The sequence below is a fragment of the Heterodontus francisci genome, chromosome 6, assembly GCF_036365525.1.
Source record: "Heterodontus francisci isolate sHetFra1 chromosome 6, sHetFra1.hap1, whole genome shotgun sequence".
Classification (NCBI taxonomy): domain Eukaryota; kingdom Metazoa; phylum Chordata; class Chondrichthyes; order Heterodontiformes; family Heterodontidae; genus Heterodontus; species Heterodontus francisci.
In genome coordinates, this window is record NC_090376.1 from 3,901,207 (window position 1) to 3,918,429 (window position 17,223).

A 17,223-nucleotide genomic window follows, 5' to 3' on the forward strand; every position below is an offset into this window, starting at 1 on the left:
GGACTGGAGGAGATTACAGAGATAGAGAGGGGCGAGGGACTGGAGGAGATTACAGAGATAGAGAGGGGTGAGGGACTGGAGGAGATTACAGAGATAGGGAGGGACTGGAGGAGATTACAGAGATAGAGAGGGGCGAGGGACTGGAGGAGATTACAGAGATAGGGAGGGGCGAGGGACTGGAGGAGATTACAGAGATAGGGAGGGGTGAGGGACTGGAGGAGATTACAGAGATAGGGAGGGGCAAGGGACTGGAGGAGATTACAGAGATAGGGAGGGGCGAGGGACTGGAGGAGATTACAGAGATAGAGAGGGGCGAGGGACTGGAGGAGATTACAGAGATAGGGAGGGGCGAGGGACTGGAGGAGATTACAGCGATAGGGAGGGGCGAGGGACTGGAGGAGATTACAGAGTTAGGGAGGGGCGAGGGGCTGGAGGAGATTACTGAGATAGGGAGGGGCGAGGGACTGGAGGAGATTACAGAGATAAGGAGGGGCAAGGGGCTGTCGGGGATGACAGAGACAGGGAGGGGTGAGGGACTGGAGGGGATTACAGAGAAAGGGAGGGGTGAGGGGCTGGAGGAGATTACAGAGATAGGGAGGGGCGAGGGACTGGAGGAGATTACTGAGATAGGGAGGGGCATGGGGCTGTCAGGGATTACAGAGACAGGGAGGGGTGAGGGACTGGAGGAGATTACAGAGAAAGGGAGGGGTGAGGGGCTGGAGGCGATTACAGAGATAGGGAGGGGCGAGGGGCTGGAGGAGATTACAGAGATAGAGAGGGGTGAGGGACTGGAGGAGTTTACAGAGATAGGGAGAGGCGAGGGGCTGGAGGAGATTGCAGAGAAAGGGAGGGGCGAGGGACTGGAGGAGAATACAGAGATAGAGAGGGGTGAGGGACTGGAGGAGTTTACAGAGATAGGGAGGGGCGAGGGACTGGAGGAGATTACAGAGATAGTGAGGGGCGAGGGACTGGAGGAGATTACAGAGATAGTGAGGGGCGAGGGACTGGAGGAGATTACAGAGATAGTGAGGGGCGAGGGACTGGAGGAGATTACAGAGATAGTGAGGGGCGAGGGACTGGAGGAGATTACAGAGATAGGGAGGGGCGAGGGACTGGAGGAGATTACAGAGATAGGGAGGGGCGAGGGACTGGAGGAGATTACAGAGATAGTGAGGGGCGAGGGACTGGAGGAGATTACAGAGATAGTGAGGGGCGAGGGACTGGAGGAGATTACAGAGATAGTGAGGGGTGAGGGACTGGAGGAGATTACAGAGATAGGGAGGGGCAAGGGACTGGAGGAGATTACAGAGATAGGGAGGGGCGAGGGACTGGAGGAGATTACAGAGATAGAGAGGGGCGAGGGACTGGAGGAGATTACAGAGATAGGGAGGGGCGAGGGACTGGAGGAGATTACAGCGATAGGGAGGGGCGAGGGACTGGAGGAGATTACAGAGTTAGGGAGGGGCGAGGGGCTGGAGGAGATTACAGAGATAGGGAGGGGCGAGGGACTGGAGGAGATTACAGAGATAAGGAGGGGCAAGGGGCTGTCGGGGATGACAGAGACAGGGAGGGGTGAGGAACTGGAAGGGATTACAGAGAAAGGGAGGGGTGAGGGGCTGGAGGAGATTACAGAGATAGGGAGGGGCGAGGGACTGGAGGAGATTACTGAGATAGGGAGGGGCATGGGGCTGTCAGGGATTACAGAGACAGGGAGGGGTGAGGGACTGGAGGAGATTACAGAGAAAGGGAGGGGTGAGGGGCTGGAGGAGATTACAGAGATAGGGAGGGGCGAGGGGCTGGAGGAGATTACAGAGATAGAGAGGGGTGAGGGACTGGAGGAGTTTACAGAGATAGGGAGAGGCAAGGGGCTGGAGGAGATTGCAGAGAAAGGGAGGGGCGAGGGACTGGAGGAGAATACAGAGATAGAGAGGGGTGAGGGACTGGAGGAGTTTACAGAGATAGGGAGGGGCGAGGGACTGGAGGAGATTACAGAGATAGTGAGGGGCGAGGGACTGGAGGAGATTACAGAGATAGTGAGGGGCGAGGGACTGGAGGAGATTACAGAGATAGTGAGGGGCGAGGGACTGGAGGAGATTACAGAGATAGGGAGGGGCGAGGGACTGGAGGAGATTACAGAGATAGGGAGGGGCGAGGGACTGGAGGAGATTACAGAGATAGGGAGGGGCGAGGGACTGGAGGAGATTACAGAGATAGTGAGGGGCAAGGGACTGGAGGAGATTACAGAGATAGAGAGGGGTGAGGGACTGGAGGAGATTACAGAGATAGAGAGGGGCGAGGGACTGGAGGAGATTACAGAGATAGAGCGGGGCGAGGGACTGGAGGCGATTACAGAGATAGAGAGGGGCGAGGGACTGGAGGAGATTACAGAGATAGAGAGGGGTGAGGGACTGGAGGAGATTACAGAGATAGAGAGGGGCGAGGGACTGGAGGAGATTACAGAGATAGAGAGGGGTGAGGGACTGGAGGAGATTACAGAGATAGGGAGGGACTGGAGGAGATTACAGAGATAGAGAGGGGCGAGGGTCTGGAGGTGATTACAGAGAGAGGGAGGGGCGAGGGACTGGAGGAGATTACAGAGATAGGGAGGGGTGAGGGACTGGAGGAGATTACAGAGATAGGGAGGGTCAAGGGACTGGAGGAGTTTACAGAGATAGGGAGTGGCGAGGGACTGGAGGAGATTACAGAGATAGAGAGGGGCGAGGGACTGGAGGAGATTACAGAGATAGGGAGGGGCGAGGGACTGGAGGAGATTACAGAGATAGGGAGGGGCGAGGGACTGGAGGAGATTACAGAGATAGAGAGGGGCGAGGGACTGGAGGAGATTACAGAGATAGAGAGGGGCGAGGGACTGGAGGAGATTACAGAGATAGGGAGGGGCGAGGGACTGGAGGAGATTACAGAGATAGGGAGGGGCAAGGGACTGGAGGAGATTACAGAGATAGGGAGGGGTGAGGGACTGGAGGAGATTACAGAGATAGAGAGGGGAGAGGGACTGGAGGAGATTGCAGAGATAGAGAGGGGCGAGGGACTGGAGGAGATTACAGAGATAGAGAGGGGCGAGAGACTGGAGGAGATTACAGAGATAGAGAGGGGCGAGAGACTGGAGGAGATTACAGAGATAGGGAGGGTCAAGGGACTGGAGGAGATTACAGAGATAGAGAGGGGCGAGAGACTGGAGGAGATTACAGAGATAGGGAGGGTCAAGGGACTGGAGGAGATTACAGAGATAGGGAGGGGCGAGGGACTGGAGGAGATTACAGAGATAGAGAGGGGCGAGGGACTGGAGGAGATTACAGAGATAGGGAGGGGCGAGGGACTGGAGGAGATTACAGAGATAGGGAGGGGCGAGAGACTGGAGGAGATTACAGAGATAGAGAGGGGCGAGGGACTGGAGGAGATTACAGAGATAGAGAGGGGCGAGGGACTGGAGGAGATTACAGAGATAGGGAGGGGCGAGTGACTGGAGGAGATTACTGAGATAGGGAGGGGCAAGGGACTGGAGGAGATTACAGAGATAGGGAGGGGTGAGGGACTGGAGGAGATTACAGAGATAGAGAGGGGCGAGGGACTGGAGGAGATTACAGAGATAGAGAGGGGCGAGGGACTGGAGGAGATTACAGAGATAGAGAGGGGTGAGGGGCTGGAGGAGATTACAGAGATAGAGAGGGGCGAGGGACTGGAGGTGATTACAGAGATAGAGAGGGGTGAGGGACTGGAGGAGATTACAGAGATAGAGAGGGGTGAGGGACTGGAGGAGATTACAGAGATAGAGAGGGGCGAGGGACTGGAGGAGATTACAGAGATAGAGAGGGGTGAGGGACTGGAGGAGATTACAGAGATAGAGAGGTGCGAGGGGCTGGAGGAGATTACAGAGATAGAGAGGGGTGAGGGACTGGAGGAGATTACAGAGATAGAGAGGGGCGAGGGACTGGAGGAGATTACAGAGATAGAGAGGGGCGAGGGGCTGGAGGAGATTACAGAGATAGAGAGGGGCGAGGGGCTGGAGGAGATTACAGAGATAGAGAGGGGTGAGGGACTGGAGGAGATTACAGAGATAGAGAGGGGTGAGGGACTGGAGGATATTACAGAGATAGAGAGGGGTGAGGGACTGGAGGAGATTACAGAGATAGAGAGGGGTGAGGGACTGGAGGAGATTACAGAGATAGAGAGGGGTGAGGGACTGGAGGAGATTACAGAGATAGAAAGGGGCGAGGGACTGGAGGAGATTACAGAGATAGGGAGGGTCAAGGGACTGGAGGTGATTACAGAGATAGAGAGGGGTGAGGGACTGGAGGAGATTACAGAGATAGAGAGGGGTGAGGGACTGGAGGAGATTACAGAGATAGGGAGGGGCGAGGGACTGGAGGAGATTACAGAGATAGGGAGGGTCAAGGGACTGGAGGAGATTACAGAGATAGGGAGGGGCGAGGGACTGGAGGAGATTACAGAGATAGAGAGGGGTGAGGGACTGGAGGAGATTACAGAGATAGGGAGGGGCGAGGGACTGGAGGAGATTACAGAGATAGGGAGGGGCGAGGGACTGGAGGAGATTACAGAGATAGGGAGGGTCAAGGGACTGGAGCAGATTACAGAGATAGGGAGGGGCGAGGGACTGGAGGAGATTACAGAGATAGGGAGGGTCAAGGGACTGGAGGAGATTACAGAGATTGTGAGGGGCGAGGGTGTTTACAGGGGGTGATGATGAATGAGATGGTACGAGTTCGGATCCAGGCAGCAGAGCTTTAGATGAGCACCAGTTTATGGAGGGGGGAATTTGGGAAGACAGCACAGCAGGAGCCCATAAATGAGATCAGGATAGAGATGAGCCCGACCTAAATTAAATGATAGAATGAGCTGATGGCAATGAATGGTCTCCTCCTGTTCCTCTGGGCCATTGTGCCTGTGCTGGCTTTTCAATATTAATCCCGCTCCCCCGCTCTGTGCCCCAAAGTCTGGCTCATTTCTCTCTCAGTTCTAAACCCCATTCACATTTGAAAGTCTCGATTGAATCTGCTTCCACTGCCCTTTTCGATCAAACCTCCTGAGAAATTACATTGACTGGGAGACAGGAGCTCGAGACGGATTGTGTACAATGCTGTAACACGGGTGTTAATGAATCAACAAACCGGATTTGTCTCTCTCCCCAGTTTTATTTCTCTCTAAGTCAATCAGAGTCCTGACTCGCTGTTGCACAAAGTCAGGATCAAATCCCAGGGCTTCAGAGAATAGTGAATTCAAACCTTTCATTTCCTTTTTCTGATTCATTTCAAACTGGATTCCTCTGTAGAGTTCCCTGGAAATCAATCCGTAGGCAACAACCATCACCACACCCGGGAGGAAGAACAGGATAAACAGCAGAAAGACATACCTGGAAAAAGGCAAGCAGAGAACATGACAATCATCCCCAAAGCCAACTCAAGGTCATCACAACAACAAATTGTATTTACCTAGCGCCTTGAACATGGTAAAACCTCCCAAAGTGCGTCACAGGAGCGATTATCAAACAACATTTCACAGCTAGTCACACAAGGAGATATTCAAACAGGTGACCAAAAGCTTGGGCAAAGAGTTAGGAGCATCGTAAAGGAGGGGAGAGAGAGAGAGAGAGAGAGAGAGAGAGAGAGAGAGTGAGAGGGGCGGAGAGGTCTAGGGAGGGCATTCCAGAGCTTAGAGCACAGGCAGCTGAAAGAATGGCCACCAATGGTGGAGCAATGGGAATCAGGGATGTTTGAGAAGCCAGAACTGGAGGAGATTACAGAGATGGGGAGGGGCGAGGGTCTGGAGGAGATTACAGAGATGGGGAGGGGCGAGGGTCTGGAGGAGATTACAGAGATGGGGAGGGGCGAGGGTCTGGAGGAGATTACAGAGATGGGGAGGGGCGAGGGTCTGGAGGAGATTACAGAGATAGGGAGGGGCGAGGGTCTGGAGGAGATTACAGAGATAGGGAGGGGCGAGGGTCTGGAGGAGATTACAGAGATGGGGAGGGGCGAGGGTCTGGAGGAGATTACAGAGATGGGGAGGGGCGAGGGTCTGGATGAGATTACAGAGATGGGGAGGGGCGAGGGTCTGGAGGAGATTACAGAGATGGGGTGGGGCGAGGGTCTGGAGGAGATTACAGAGATAGGGAGGGGCGAGGGTCATTGTGAGAGTTAGGACACAGGGTCAGTGAGCACAGGGAGTGACGGGTGAACAGGACACTGTGAGAGTTAGGACACAGGGTCAGTGAACACAGGGAGTGACGGGTGAACAGGACACTGTGAGAGTTAGGACACAGGGTCAGTGAACACAGGGAGTGACGGGTGAACAGGACACTGTGAGAGTTTGGACACAGGGTCAGTGAACACAGGGAGTGACGGGTGAACAGGACACTGTGAGAGTTAGGACACAGGGTCAGTGAACACAGGGAGTGACGGGTGAACAGGACACTGTGAGAGTTAGGACACAGGGTCAGTGAACACAGGGAGTGATTGGTGAACAGGACACTGTGAGAGTTAGGACACAGGGTCAGTGAACACAGGGAGTGACGGGTGAACAGGACACTGTGAGAGTTAGGACACAGGGTCAGTGAACACAGGGAGTGACGGGTGAACAGGACACTGTGAGAGCTTGGACACAGGGTCAGTGAACACAGGGAGTGACGGGTGAACAGGACACTGTGAGAGTTAGGACACAGGGTCAGTGAACACAGGGAGTGACGGGTGAACAGGACACTGTGAGAGTTAGGACACAGGGTCAGTGAACACAGGGAGTGATTGGTGAACAGGACACTGTGAGAGTTAGGACACAGGGTCAGTGAACACAGGGAGTGACGGGTGAACAGGACACTGTGAGAGTTAGGACACAGGGTCAGTGAACACAGGGAGTGACGGGTGAACAGGACACTGTGAGAGTTTGGACACAGGGTCAGTGAACACAGGGAGTGACGGGTGAACAGGACACTGTGAGAGTTAGGACACAGGGTCAGTGAACACAGGGAGTGACGGGTGAACAGGACACTGTGAGAGTTAGGACACAGGGTCAGTGAACACAGGGAGTGATTGGTGAACAGGACACTGTGAGAGTTAGGACACAGGGTCAGTGAACACAGGGAGTGACGGGTGAACAGGACACTGTGAGAGTTAGGACACAGGGTCAGTGAACACAGGGAGTGACGGGTGAACAGGACACTGTGAGAGTTTGGACACAGGGTCAGTGAACACAGGGAGTGACGGGTGAACAGGACACTGTGAGAGTTAGGACACAGGGTCAGTGAACACAGGGAGTGACGGGTGAACAGGACACTGTGAGAGTTAGGACACAGGGTCAGTGAACACAGGGAGTGACGGGTGAACAGGACACTGTGAGAGTTAGGACACAGGGTCAGTGAACACAGGGAGTGATTGGTGAACAGGACACTGTGAGAGTTAGGACACAGGGTCAGTGAACACAGGGAGTGACGGGTGAACAGGACACTGTGAGAGTTAGGACACAGGGTCAGTGAACACAGGGAGTGATTGGTGAACAGGACACTGTGAGAGTTAGGACACAGGGTCAGTGAACACAGGGAGTGACGGGTGAACAGGACACTGTGAGAGTTAGGACACAGGGTCAGTGAACACAGGGAGTGACGGGTGAACAGGACACTGTGAGAGTTAGGACACAGGGTCAGTGAACACAGGGAGTGATTGGTGAACAGGACACTGTGAGAGTTAGGACACAGGGTCAGTGAACACAGGGAGTGACGGGTGAACAGGACACTGTGAGAGTTAGGACACAGGGTCAGTGAACACAGGGAGTGACGGGTGAACAGGACACTGTGAGAGTTAGGACACAGGGTCAGTGAACACAGGGAGTGACGGGTGAACAGGACACTGTGAGAGTTAGGACACAGGGTCAGTGAACACAGGGAGTGACGGGTGAACAGGACACTGTGAGAGTTAGGACACAGGGTCAGTGAACACAGGGAGTGACGGGTGAACAGGACACTGTGAGAGTTAGGACACAGGGTCAGTGAACACAGGGAGTGACGGGTGAACAGGACACTGTGAGAGTTAGGACACAGGGTCAGTGAACACAGGGAGTGACGGGTGAACAGGACACTGTGAGAGTTAGGACACAGGGTCAGTGAACACAGGGAGTGATTGGTGAACAGGACACTGTGAGAGTTAGGACACAGGGTCAGTGAACACAGGGAGTGACGGGTGAACAGGACACTGTGAGAGTTAGGACACAGGGTCAGTGAACACAGGGAGTGACGGGTGAACAGGACACTGTGAGAGTTAGGACACAGGGTCAGTGAACACAGGGAGTGATTGGTGAACAGGACACTGTGAGAGTTAGGACACAGGGTCAGTGAACACAGGGAGTGACGGGTGAACAGGACACTGTGAGAGTTAGGACACAGGGTCAGTGAACACAGGGAGTGACGGGTGAACAGGACACTGTGAGAGTTAGGACACAGGGTCAGTGAACACAGGGAGTGACGGGTGAACAGGACACTGTGAGAGTTAGGACACAGGGTCAGTGAACACAGGGAGTGATTGGTGAACAGGACACTGTGAGAGTTAGGACACAGGGTCAGTGAACACAGGGAGTGACGGGTGAACAGGACACTGTGAGAGTTAGGACACAGGGTCAGTGAACACAGGGAGTGACGGGTGAACAGGACACTGTGAGAGTTTGGACACAGGGTCAGTGAACACAGGGAGTGACGGGTGAACAGGAGACTGTGAGAGTTAGGACACAGGGTCAGTGAACACAGGGAGTGACGGGTGAACAGGACACTGTGAGAGTTAGGACACAGGGTCAGTGAACACAGGGAGTGATTGGTGAACAGGACACTGTGAGAGTTAGGACACAGGGTCAGTGAACACAGGGAGTGACGGGTGAACAGGACACTGTGAGAGTTAGGACACAGGGTCAGTGAACACAGGGAGTGACGGGTGAACAGGACACTGTGAGAGTTAGGACACAGGGTCAGTGAACACAGGGAGTGACGGGTGAACAGGACACTGTGAGAGTTAGGACACAGGGTCAGTGAACACAGGGAGTGATTGGTGAACAGGACACTGTGAGAGTTAGGACACAGGGTCAGTGAACACAGGGAGTGACGGGTGAACAGGACACTGTGAGAGTTAGGACACAGGGTCAGTGAACACAGGGAGTGACGGGTGAACAGGACACTGTGAGAGTTAGGACACAGGGTCAGTGAACACAGGGAGTGACGGGTGAACAGGACACTGTGAGAGTTAGGACACAGGGTCAGCAGAGTTTTGGATGAGCTGAAGTTTATGGAGGGTGGAATGTGGGAGACTGACCAGGAGAGCGTTGGAGTAATTAAGTCTGGAGGGTAAAAAAGGCATGGATGAGGGTTTCAGCAGTAACTGGGCTGACGCAGCAGTGAGGTTAAGTGATATTATGGAGATGGAAATAGGTGTTCTTAGTGTTTACTCTGACATATGGTCGGAAGTTCATTTCGGTGTGAAATAGGACATCAAGGTTGTGAATAGACTGGTTCACTCTCCGAGAGTGGCCAGGAAGAGGGATGGAGTCAGTATCTAGGGGGAAAGAGATTGACTGAAGGCAATGACTTCAGTTTTCCCGATATTTAGCTGGAGGACACGGAGCAACTTGACAATGTCGCCATTCTCCTACCCACCAGTTACTGGTTGAGATAAAGACTCTCAGGGTGGAGAACTACTTCTGGCTCACCTGGGATAGTCCATCAGTCATGGCAGCAGAACCAGGCCTGCCCTGCAGTCGACAGCAATTAAAGATTAATCTCCAGGCAGTCGCTGCCAACAACTCCAGAAAAATTACCAAGGCATTAAAAACTGTGTTTTCAAAATATTTTCTTTGAACACTTTTGTGATGGACATATATTGTAAAAATATCAAGAATCATCCAATTGACTATAGAAAGGCGGGGCTCCATAAGGGTGATCCAATTCCACAACTAGGGTTAATTGCCCCATTAATTGCCCTAATTGGCTACTCACTGCTGCTGGAGGGGAGCATGCCAGCAGGAAAGGTACCCGGAGGAAGAGCTAGCCTGATGTGTCAGTCACATTTACCTTCTGCTCCAGCCCCCCAACCCTGCGCAGCAGGAAAATTCAGCACAAGATTCCTGCAGTGACTGATGATCAGATACACAAACCATCAAGCTGATTTCTGTCTGACCGGGCTGTGCGATTCCATCCACAGGAAACAGAGGAGGCCATTCAGCCCCTTCCAGTCTGTGCAGGCTCTCTGCAAGAGCTATCTAGTTAGTCTCACTCCCCTGCTCTTTTCCCACAGCTCTGTAGGTTTTTCTTTTCAACGATTTATCCAATTGCCTTTTGAAAGTTATGATTGAATCTGCTTCCACCGCCCTTTCAGGAAGCACGTTCCAGATCACAATAACTCACATCCAATATCCCATTTCATAACCACAGGACATCTCAATCTCCACACAGCAAATTCCCACAAGCAGTAATGTGACAATAACCAGATAAGCTGTTTTGTGCCAAATAAGACACCGTGGAGAATGCCTCTGTACTTCTTCAAAATAGTGTCATGGCATCTGCTACATCCAACTGAGAGGGTAGACAGGGCCTCAGTTTGACCTCTCATTTGAAAGATGGTACCTCCGACAGTGCAGCACTCCCTCAGTACTGACCCTCCGACAGTGCAGCACTCCCTCAGTACTGACCCTCCGACAGTGCAGTACTCCCTCAGTACTGACCCTCCGACAGTGCAGCGCTCCCTCAGTACTCAACCTCCGAGAGTGCAGCGCACCCTCAGTACTGAACCTCCGACAGTGCAGCACTCCCTCAGTACTGACCCTCTGACAGTGCAGCACTCCCTCAGTACTGACCCTCTGACAGTGCAGCACCGCCTCAGTACTGACCCTCCGACAGTGCAGCGCTCCCTCAGTACTCAACCTCCGAGAGTGCAGCGCTCCCTCAGTACTGACCCTCTGACAGTGCAGCGCTCCCTCAGTACTCAACCTCCGAGAGTGCAGCGCACCCTCAGTACTGAACCTCCGACAGTGCAGCACTCCCTCAGTACTGACCCTCTGACAGTGCAGCACTCCCTCAGTACTGACCCTCTGACAGTGCAGCACCGCCTCAGTACTGACCCTCCGACAGTGCAGCGCTCCCTCAGTACTCAACCTCCGAGAGTGCAGTACTCCCTCAGTACTGACCCTCCGACAGTGCAGCGCTCCCTCAGTACTCAACCTCCGAGAGTGCAGCGCACCCTCAGTACTGAACCTCCGACAGTGCAGCACTCCCTCAGTACTGACCCTCTGACAGTGCAGCACCCCCTCAGTACTGACCCTCCAACAGTGCAGCACTCCCTCAGTACTGACCCACTGACAGTGCAGCACTCCCTCAGTACTGACCTTCTGACAGCGCAGCACTCCCTCAGTACTGACCCTCCGACAGTGCAGCGCTCCCTCAGTACTGACATCCGACAGTGCAGCACTCCCTCAGTACTGACCCTCCAACAGTGCAGCACTCCCTCAGTACTGACCCTCCGACAGTGCAGCACTCCCTCTGTACTGACCCTCCGACAGTGCAGCACTCCCTCTGTACTGACCCTCTGACAGTGCAGCGCTCCCTCAGTACTGACACTCCGACAGTGCAGCACTCCCTCTGTACTGACGCTCTGACAGTGCAGCACTCCCTCAGTACTGACCCACTGACAGTGCAGCGCTCCCTCAGTACTGACCCACTGACAGTGCAGCACTCCCTCAGTACTGACCCTCCAACAGTGCAGCACTCCCTCAGTACTGACACTCCGACAGTGCAGCGCTCCCTCAGTACTGACCCACTGACAGTACAGCACCCCCTCAGTACTGATCCTCCAACAGTGCAGCACTCCCTCAGTACTGACACTCCGACAGTGCAGCACTCCCTCTGTACTGACCCTCCGACAGTGCAGCACTCCCTCAGTACTGACCCTCCGACAGTGCAGCACTCCCTCTGTACTGACCCTCCGACAGTGCAGCACTCCCTCTGTACTGACCCTCTGACAGTGCAGCGCTCCCTCAGTACTGACACTCCGACAGTGCAGCACTCCCTCTGTACTGACGCTCTGACAGTGCAGCACTCCCTCAGTACTGACCCACTGACAGTGCAGCGCTCCCTCAGTACTGACCCACTGACAGTGCAGCACTCCCTCAGTACTGACCCTCCAACAGTGCAGCACTCCCTCAGTACTGACACTCCGACAGTGCAGCGCTCCCTCAGTACTGACCCACTGACAGTACAGCACCCCCTCAGTACTGACCCTCCGACAGTGCAGCACTCCCTCTGTACTGACGCTCTGACAGTGCAGCACCCCCTCAGCACTGAACCTCCGACAGTGCAGCGCTCCCTCAGTACTGACCCTCTGACAGTGCAGCACTCCCTCAGTACTGAACCTCCGACACTGCAGCACTCCCTCAGTACTGACCCTCCGACAGTGCAGCGCTCCCTCAGTACTGACCCTCCGACAGTGCAGCGCTCCCTCAGTACTGACCCTCTGACAGTGCAGAACTCCCTCAGTACTGACCCTCTGACAGTTCAGCACTCCCACAGTACTGACCCTCTGACAGTGCAGCACTCCCTCAGTACTGACCCTCCGACAGTGCAGCACTCCCTCAGTACTGACCCTCTGACACTGCAGCACTCCCTCAGTACTGATCCTCTGACAGTGCAGCACTCCCTCAGTACTGACCCTCTGACAGTGCAGCAACCCCTCAGTACTGACCCTCCGAAAGTACAGCACTCAATCAGTACTGACCCTCCGACAGTGCAGAACTCCCACAGTACTGACCCTCCGACAGTGCAGCACTCCCTCAGTACTGACCCTCCGACAGTGCAGCACTCCCTCAGTACTGACCCTCCGACAGTGCAGCACTCCCTCAGTACTGACATCCGACAGTGCAGCACTCCCTCAGTACTGACCCTCCAACAGTGCAGCACTCCCTCAGTACTGACCCTCCGACAGTGCAGCACTCCCTCTGTACTGACCCTCCGACAGTGCAGCACTCCCTCTGTACTGACGCTCTGACAGTGCAGCGCTCCCTCAGGACTGACCCTCCGACAGTGCAGCACTCCCTCTGTACTGACGCTCTGACAGTGCAGCACTCCCTCAGTACTGACCCACTGACAGTGCAGCGCTCCCTCAGTACTGACCCACTGACAGTGCAGCACTTCATCAGTACTGACCCACTGACAGTGCAGCACTCCCTCAGTACTGAACCTCTGAAAGTGCAGCACTCAGTGACCCTCTGACAGTGCAGCACTCCCACAGTACTGACCTAACAACAGTGCAGCACTCCCTCATTACTGACCCTACGACAGTGCAGCACTCCCTCAGTACTGACCCTCCGACAGTGCAGTACTCCCTCAGTACTGACCCTCTGACAGTGCAGCACTCCCTCAGTACTGACCCTCCGACAGTGCAGCACTCCCTCAGTATTGACCCTCCGACAGTGCAGCACTCCCTCAGTACTGACCCTCTGACACTGCAGCACTCCCTCAGTACTGATCCTCTGACAGTGCAGCACTCCCTCAGTACTGACCCTCTGACAGTGCAGCACTCCCTCAGTACTGACCCTCCGATAGTGCAGCACTCCCTCAGTACTGACCCTCTGACAGTGCAGCACTCCCACAGTACTGACCTAACAACAGTGCAGCACTCCCTCAGTGCTGACCCTCTGACAGTGCAGCACCCCCTCAGTACTGACCCTCCGACAGTGCAGCACTCCCTCAGTACTGACCCTCCGACAGTGCAGCACTCAGTGACCCTCTGACATTGCAGCACTCCCACAGTACTGACCTAACAACAGTGCAGCACTCCCTCAGTACTGACCCTATGACAGTGCAGCACTCCCTCAGTACTGACCCTCCGACAGTGCAGCACTCCCTCAGTACTGACCCTCTGACAGTGCAGCACTCCCTCAGTACTGACGCTCCGACAGTGCCGCACTCCCTCAGTACTGACCCTCCGACAGTGCAGCACTCCCTCAGTACTGACCCTCTGACACTGCAGCACTCCCTCAGTCCTGACCCTCCGACAGTGCAGCACTCCCTCAGTACTGACCCTCCGACAGCGCAGCACTCCTTTAGTACTGACCCTCTGACAGTGCAGCACTCCCTCAGTACTGACCCTCTGACAGTGCAGCACTCCCTCATTACTGACCCTCTGAAAGTGCAGCACTCAGTGACCCTCTGACAGTGCAGCACTCCCACAGTACTGACCTAACAACAGTGCAGCACTCCCTCATTACTGACCCTACGACAGTGCAGCACTCCCTCAGTACTGACCCTCCGACAGTGCAGTACTCCCTCAGTACTGACCCTCTGACAGTGCAGCACTCGCTCAGTACTGACCCTCCGACAGTGCAGCACTCCCTCAGTACTGACCCTCCGACAGTGCAGCACTCCCTCAGTACTGACCCTCTGACAGTGCAGCACTCCCTCAGTACTGAACCTCCGACTGTGCAGCACTCCCTCAGTACTGACCCTCTGACTGTGCAGCACTCCCTCAGCACTGACCCTCCGACAGTGCAGCACTCCCTCAGTACTGACTCTCCAACAGTGCAGCACTCCCTCAGTACTGACCCTCCAACAGTGCAGCACTCCCTCAGTACTGACCCTCCGACAGTGCAGCACTCCCTCAGTACTGAACCTCCGACAGTGCAGCACTCCCTCAGTACTGACCCTCCGACAGTGCAGCAGTCCCTCAGTACTGACCCTCTGACACTGCAGCACTCCCTCAGTACTGATCCTCTGACAGTGCAGCACTCCCTCAGTACTGACCCTCTGACAGTGCAGCACTCCCTCAGTACTGACCCTCCGACAGTACAGCACTCAGTGACCCTCTGACAGTTCAGCACTCCCTCAGTACTGACCCTCCGACAGTGCAGCACTCAGTGACCCTCTGACAGTGCAGCACTCCCTCAGTACTGACCCTCCGACAGTGCAGCACTCAGTGACCCTCTGACAGTGCAGCTCTCCCTCAGTACTGACACTCTGACAGTGCAGAACTCCCTCAGTACTGACCCTCCGACAGTACAGCACTCCCTCAGTACTGACCCTCCGACAGTGCAGCACTCAGTGACCCTCTGACAGTGCAGCTCTCCCTCAGTACTGACCCTCTGACAGTGCAGAACTCCCTCAGTGCTGACCCTCCGACAGTGCAGCACTCCCTCATTACTGACCCTACGACAGTGCAGCACTCCCTCAGTACTGACCCTCCGACAGTGCAGTACTCCCTCAGTACTGACCCTCTGACAGTGCAGCACTCCCTCAGTACTGACCCTCCGACAGTGCAGCACTCCCTCAGTACTGACCCTCCGACAGTGCAGCACTCCCTCAGTACTGACCCTCTGACAGTGCAGCACTCCCTCAGTACTGAACCTCCGACTGTGCAGCACTCCCTCAGTACTGACCCTCTGACAGTGCAGCACTCCCTCAGTACTGACCCTCCGACAGTGCAGCACTCCCTCAGTACTGACCCTCTGACAGTGCAGCACTCCCTCAGTACTGAACCTCCGACAGTGCAGCACTCCCTCAGTACTGACTCTCCAACAGTGCAGCACTCCCTCAGTACTGACCCTCCAACAGTGCAGCACTCCCTCAGTACTGACCCTCCGACAGTGCTGCACTCCCTCAGTACTGAACCTCCGACAGTGCAGCACTCCCTCAGTACTGACCATCCGACAGTGCAGCAGTCCCTCAGTACTGACCCTCTGACACTGCAGCACTCCCTCAGTACTGATCCTCTGACAGTGCAGCACTCCCTCAGTACTGACCCTCTGACAGTGCAGCACTCCCTCAGTACTGACCCTCCGACAGTACAGCACTCAGTGACCCTCTGACAGTGCAGAACTCCCTCAGTACTGACCCTCTGACAGTTCAGCACTCCCTCAGTACTGACCCTCCGACAGTGCAGCACTCAGTGACCCTCTGACAGTGCAGCACTCCCTCAGTACTGACCCTCCGACAGTGCAGCACTCAGTGACCCTCTGACAGTGCAGCTCTCCCTCAGTACTGACACTCTGACAGTGCAGAACTCCCTCAGTACTGACCCTCCGACAGTACAGCACTCCCTCAGTACTGACCCTCCGACAGTGCAGCACTCAGTGACCCTCTGACAGTGCAGCTCTCCCTCAGTACTGACCCTCTGACAGTGCAGAACTCCCTCAGTGCTGACCCTCCGACAGTGCAGCACTCCCTCAGTAATGACCCTCCGACAGTGCAGCACTCCCTCAGTACTGACCCTCCGACAGTGCAGCACACCCTCATTACTGACCCTCTGACACTGCAGCACTCCGTCAGTACTGATCCTCTGACTGTGCAGCACTCCCTCAGTACTGACCCTGTGACAGTGCAGCACTCCCTCAGTACTGACCCTCCGACAGTGCAGCACTCACTGACCCTCTGACAGTGCAGAACTCCCTCAGTACTGACCGTCTGACAGTTCAGCACTCCCTCAGTACTGACCCTCAGACAGTGCAGCACTCCCTCAGTACTGACCCTCCAACAGTGCAGCACTCCCTCAGTACTGATCCTCCGACAGTACAGCACTCCCTCAGTACTGACCCTCCGTCAGTGCAGCACTCAGTGACCCTCTGACAGTGCAGAACTCCCTCAGTACTGACCCTCCGACACTGCAGCTCTCCCTCCATACTGACCCTCCGACAGTGCAGCACTCAGTGACCCTCTGACAGTGCAGAACTCCCTCAGTACTGACCCTCCAACAGTGCAGTACTCAGTGACCCTCTGACAGTGCAGAACTCCCTCAATACTGACCCTCCGACAGTACAGCACTCCCTCAGTCCTGACCCTCCGACAGTGCAGCACTCAGTGACCTTCTGACAGTGCAGCACACCCTCAGTACTGACCCTCCGACAGTGCAGCACTCAATGACCCTCTGACAGTGCAGCACTCCCACAGTACTGACCTAACAACAGTGCAGCACTCCCTCAGTACTGACCCTACGACAGTGCAGCACTCCCTCAGTACTGACCCTCCGACAGTGCAGTACTCCCTCAGTACTGACCCTCTGACAGTGCAGCACTCTCTCAGTACTGACCCTCCGACAGTGCAGCACTCCCTCAGTACTGACCCTCCGACAGTGCCGCACTCCCTCAGTACTGACCCTCCGACAGTGCAGCACTCCTTTAGTACTGACCCTCTGACAGTGCAGCATTTCCTCTGTACTGACCCTCGGACAGTGCAGCACTCCC

The 17,223-nt window shown here is 55.1% G+C and overlaps 1 protein-coding gene across 1 annotated transcript in view; it reads right to left on the reverse strand.

Moving 5' to 3' along the window:
* LOC137371062 (cholecystokinin receptor-like) overlaps window positions 1-17,223 on the reverse strand; it is a 74,985-nt gene that overhangs the window by 28,359 nt on the left and 29,403 nt on the right. Inside the window, exon 6 of the mRNA XM_068032962.1 lies at window positions 5,262-5,389. Within this exon, the coding sequence (XP_067889063.1) occupies window positions 5,262-5,389 (128 nt within the window). The remainder of the gene's footprint in view (window positions 1-5,261; window positions 5,390-17,223) is intronic.